Source organism: Zonotrichia leucophrys, chromosome 8 (assembly GCF_028769735.1).
Source record: "Zonotrichia leucophrys gambelii isolate GWCS_2022_RI chromosome 8, RI_Zleu_2.0, whole genome shotgun sequence".
Lineage (NCBI taxonomy): Eukaryota > Metazoa > Chordata > Aves > Passeriformes > Passerellidae > Zonotrichia > Zonotrichia leucophrys.
Window position 1 is genome coordinate 9,789,262 of NC_088178.1, and position 5,589 is coordinate 9,794,850.

General features: G+C 47.1%; 1 protein-coding gene across 1 annotated transcript; it reads right to left on the minus strand.

Annotated features, from left to right (window-relative positions):
• Positions 1-468: 468 nt before the first annotated feature.
• On the minus strand, positions 469-5,264 carry ZNF281 (zinc finger protein 281). Its single transcript, XM_064720243.1, has one exon. The coding sequence runs from the start codon at positions 5,159-5,161 to the stop codon at positions 2,543-2,545; it is 2,619 nt and encodes an 872-aa protein (XP_064576313.1). The 5' UTR covers positions 5,162-5,264; the 3' UTR covers positions 469-2,542.
• Positions 5,265-5,589: the final 325 nt, after the last annotated feature.

The following is a 5,589-nucleotide window of genomic DNA, read 5'->3' on the forward strand; positions in this document are numbered from 1 at the left end:
TACAGAATTTTCTACAATCTTTACCTTGAATTAAGTTAATGTATAGTATAGTCTGAACTTCCAGCAATTATGAAAAGTCTTTGCAGTTAACAATATGCAATTTAGACATCTTTAACTAAAATCAAAGGTTTAAAAAGATGAGGCTGTATAAACATTTAACTTCAGGAAATTTGTTAAGTTTTGCTAAGCTAAAGGTATGAATTAGATCCCTGTAGCACATTTTGATTATTTGACTCAAAAGGAAACTGAAGAAAACAAACTGAAAACCTTCCAGTAAGTAATATTATTCCTTCTCAAAATTTAATCTCCTAATGTTTCCTTACTAAGTTATCAAGAGCATGATTGGATAATAGAAGTGATGCCTTTATGATTTTGTGAATAATGGGTTTTATTAAGTTAAAGCAAACAGCCAGAACAATACATATGCAACTTCTACTACACACAATATAAAGAATGTAAATTATAACCTCTGTAAAACAAAAGAAAAGGAGGTACTAAAAAAGCCAACACAGTGGTTACGGACTATTCCATCCCTGATAACAGGCTGGGTTCTGTGTTTAAAGAACTGTTGTTGTTTGATTATTTAAACTGAAATAGCATGAAATACAGATTCAAGTATAAATAAAAAGTTAATGGAGTTACAGATTCTATGAAAAAAAACTCTAGGTTAGTGAGGGGGGGGAAAGTTTACTAGCAAAAGAGATCACGAATGGGCTCAGGTTTCTATTCATAGTGGTGAGGGACAACAGGAGAAATTACCCAGGATTTTTGTAACAATTCCTTTAATAATACACCACTTTCATAACAGAAGTGTTTTACACTTGCACAATGTTAATAACTTTATTATACATGGAAGCCTGTAATAGGCTGATTACACAATAAGACTGCAAACAACCACTGGTACCTTCCTGACAACAGAAAAGTACATAAGACTGAAACATCACCAAGAGTACATAAAAAACCATCATCATAAACATCACCAAAAATTACATTAAAAAACTAATCAAAAATTCATTTGCAAAAAGTGGTTTAGAGCAGTGCCACTGCGTTTCAGCAGCTTTGAATGGCCACCAGTATTTCTAGCAGGTTTCCATGGCTCCACAGGCATTAATCAGGATTCACATATAATAAATAATGTACCACAAAATATACATAAAGTAAGGCAATAATTCCAAAGAAAAGTTCTGTTGATATTAACAAGCCACTCAAGTTCTACTTTTGTAGTTGATGCCATCACCAGAATCCTTTGATGGAATTGCAGCCTTAGGCCCTAAAAGCCTGCCATGATGAACTGCTGCAAGCCCCTCTCTCCATAAAGAGCTCCAGTGACACCACCGGGACACTGCTGGGCACAGGGGTCTGTGGTAGCTGATCCTGATGCAGGATAGGGGCCTCACTATGTACAACTGGGAGTCGATTATTTCTTATGGTACATGGAAACCTCAACGTCGTTCTAAAACAGGTGGGCGTTCATTGTTCATCACCTGATGTCATAAGACATCAGAAAGCACATCATAAGATATGCACTTTCTGGAATGTAAATTTTTTTAAATGCTAGCTATTAGTTTGGGATGAGAGAGAGTAGGGGAAAAGGGAAAAAAAAGGGGATAGGGAAGGGGAGGTGGGTGGGGGGGCAGGTAGACAACCAAGATCAAGTCCAGAGGAACCAGGAACACAATAAAATAGAGGGAACCCTTTACACTAAAAGAATGTGAGAAGGGGAAGAGCAGGAGATGGACTTTTTTGAACCGTGTGTAACAAATAATGCATCCCAAAACCCTATCTGGATTAGGACTGCAGTTTCAAGTTGGGGTTCTAATGACATGAACCAGCTGCACACATTTTGCTCTCACGGTTTGTGTCAACAGAATCTCTTTACGGAATTACAGTCTTACACAGAAGTTCTGGGGACATTACTGTTCAATTAAAGCTACCGTGCTGGGCTCATCGTGCAGACCCAAGAATATTTGCTCCACCTGCCTGGAATGAGCATCACCTGGAAGAACAGGAGTACTTTAAAACAACAAGATTTAGGTAGCAAAATTCTTTCAGATCAGCTGACATAAGAGACAGCAATTTGAAATGTCAAAGATCCCTTCCTTAAAAAGCTGAGATATATTTGTCATCATCTGTAAATTGGAAGTTCCAATACACTTGCGGTGCATAGAATTCCCATGCTTCATTACACTTTCCTGAGAGTAAAGCAATTAGAATAAACTTTAGTCCTAGGAACAAAGTTAATTTTTTGCATCTTAAAATCTTGGGCTATTCCCTGACAATCTACATAATGTAAATTTGATTGCTAAACATTGTCACTTGAACAAAAATGCTATTTTAAAACTATTGATTTTTGATTAAAAACCATAATAAACAGAGCTAAAAAAAATCACACTAACAAAATAAACTAAATATGAAAAGTTGCATTGAAAGGGCATGTTACATTATTCTTAAAAGGACCGTGTAGAAACATTCCAATGGCAGTGTTGTCAAAGTAAAACAAATTACATTAAGAAGACCCCACAGCCTGGTCACAGTCAGGACCTTACCTGTAACTCTGGCTGGTTGGGGTTTTTACTCGTGTACTACATGGCTCACTTACATCAGACATCATATTTGTATACCCTGAGAAATCTGACACTGAAGTCCTTACTCTATGGTCCACTTCTCCATTAGAGTTAGTGATAAAAGTCATTGGCACCCTGCTGCCCGACTTGAACTGAGAACCAAACGCTTGTGCAAAGTTCTCGATCTGGTAGGTTGCTCTAGGCTCTATGTCCTTCTGAGGATCTATCTGGCTGGTTAACTCCTGAGACGGGATCGGAAAGCTCGTTGAGGATTCTAAGTTTTTCTGTTCCTTCTGGCCAGTCAGTTTCTGAGATGTTGACTGGTAGTTCGACGAAGTCTCCAAGTTCTTCTGCGGATCGATGAGATCATCCAGCTCTTGAGAAGGAGTCAACTGTTGATGCGAAGCCTCCAAAGCAGACAAGTAAAAACCTGGCTGAGAGCCAAGCAACATCCCAAATGGAGGTTTTGGCAACGCAGCTGGCAATACTGAGGTAACGGATTGGCTGAAGCCACACTCAAGGGGAGATGTAGTGTATATCTGTTTGTCTGGAAACAGAGTGTGGTTATGGAGAGTTGAAGACAAGCTAACAAACTGGAAACTGGGTCCAAAAGCAAAACCAGTGCTGTTGGTTGTTCTTTCAAAGGCTTGTTGGAGGTATTTTGAGTATTCTTGCAACATGCTTGCCTTATCATTTGAAACTGTTTGAGAGTTAGGGCTCAAGTTTTCTTCCTGAACCATGTCTGAATGTTCTCCTGAGGTGTGCAAGTCCACACGCTGTTCAGTTATACTGAAAGGATCTTCTTTCTGGCCTTCTGATTTGTGAGAGTACTGGTCCAAAAGGCTCTGTAAGACTTCATCAGGAATACCAGACTTGTCATGGCAAGACTTGATTTCATTATTTAAAGATGTTGAATCAATAAGAGATAAAGGAGCTTCATTATCCATAACGCTAACACCTGGAGACTGGATGACGGACTGCTGGGAAGTCATGTGTCCGACATTGAGTGAAAAGGCACTGTTACTGCTTGCAGTTTGTAAGTATCTTCTTTTCTTTGAAAACTGCATGGCATCATCATAATTGCTACTTATCTGACCCGGTTTACCACCTGTACTTTGGAGAAGGCCAATGGATTCTACACCGGTATTGGCTACTAGGCCTAGAGAGCCACTCTGTTTCCCAGACAGTGGTTTTTGCCCCAAAATATCTGGCAGTGGTGATACAAAATTAAGGTAATTTTTGTCTCCTTGTTTTCTGCTCGTTTTTTTCAACACCAATTTTGGCACCTTTTTCTGAAGTTCTTCTACGCCTGTGCCAACTAGACCACCACTGGAAGACACAATTGGAATATCAACTGCATAACTTGGCATGGCCACATTACTTGTAACTTGAGATTCAGCGATTTTGCTGCTACACTTGCTTCCTTTGTTTTCAGTGGACGTATTTTTTGTTTTACTTTTTCTCCTTGAGGAACTTGTATTTCCCTGAGACAATGCAGCCAAGCTACCCATGCTGTTTGATGATCCAGGCTCCATTCCGGCACCTGCTTTACCTATGGCTTCACCACATGTTCTTCTGTGCTTTAACAGTCTATCAGTCCTTGAAAAATACTGCTGACAAGTGTCACATTTGTATGGCTTTTCTCCACTATGCGTCCTCTTGTGTCTTTCCATGTGGTACTTCTGGATGAACTTCATACTACACTGGTCACACCCAAAAGGCTTCTCCCTACTGTGGATCTTCTCGTGTCTCTGCAGCAAGTACTTCTGGATGAAGCCCATGCTGCACTGGCTGCACTGGAAAGGCCTCTCCCCGGTGTGGATGAGCACGTGCCTGCGCAAGTGATAGGAGCTCCTGAAGGCAGCACTGCAGTGTTCGCAGACGTGAGGTTTCTGGTTGGGGGACGCGACGGCACCTTCCCCATCTCCCACCAGGGGGGGTTTGGATGAAGTGCTCGGCTTCCGCTTGGCTTTGATTCCCTGAGTTTCTGGCTTTGGCCTCTTTGCCTTCTTGACCTGGGCGTCGTGCTTTGGCTCACCCACGCTCCCTGGAGCGCCCTCGCCTCTGCCGGTCAGCAGCAGGTCTCGGTGGGGATGCTGGTGCAGATGGTGAAGAAGGCTGAGGTCCTGGATCACGCTCTGGCCGGTTCCTTCGCCGCTGCCCAGGCCCGGGGGTCTCTCCTCGGCCGCTCCCCCGAAAAGCCCCCCGTAGTGGTGATGGTGCTGCGACTGCTGCTCCTCCTCCTGCTCGCTGGGCTTCTCTTGCTTGATGCTCACCAGGGACTGCAGGAAGCCCCAGGGGCTCCTTTGCGAGGAGGGCGCGGAGGGGAAAGCCCCCGCCGGCTCCTTCTTGAAAGTCACGTCCTGCGGGGGCGGAGGCGCCGGGGGCTCGCCCGCCGCCGTGGAGGAAGCGGCGGCGGCGGCCGGAGGTAACACGCACTGCGGGGGGTGCTGGGCCGCCGCGGGGGGCGCGGCCGCCCGGGCGAAGCTGGTGACCGGGGGCAGGCGGTGGTTGAACATCACCATGCCGGGGGGGAACGTCGGCTCCATGGCCGCCGCCCTCTTGCCGCCGCCGAGGAAGCCGCTGCCGAGTTTCATCCCCCGGGAAGGCGGGCCGGAGAGGAGGCGCGGCCCAGAGGGGCTGCGGGACCCGCCGCCCGCCCGCCCGCCAGCCGGCCGGACCGCGCCGGCTCAGCGGGCGGCTCCCTCGGCGGCCCGGCAGCCGCCGCCCGGGCGCATCGCCGCCTCCCGCCCCGCGCCCGCGGCGGCCCCGGCCCGGCTGCACTTACGGCTCCCGCCGCCGCCGCCAGTTACAAATATCGCCGCGTCCGCTCCACAATGGAATTAGCAGCGCCCGCCCCGCCGCACATGCGCGCCGCGCGGCACGCTGGGAGCCTCGGCCGCACGGGCCGCGGGCGCGCAGGCGCGGCGCGGTGGGCGCGGGGTGGGCGCTGCCCAGCGCGGGGCCGGGCCGGGCCGGGCCGAGCGGCACCGCCGGGACGCGCTCCGGCAGCCGCGGGATCCCT

Bases quoted from the DNA above. Each gene is read 5' to 3' on its own strand.
- ZNF281 (XM_064720243.1), bottom strand. From the start codon at position 5,161: ATGAAACTCGGCAGCGGCTTCCTCGGCGGCGGCAAGAGGGCGGCGGCC.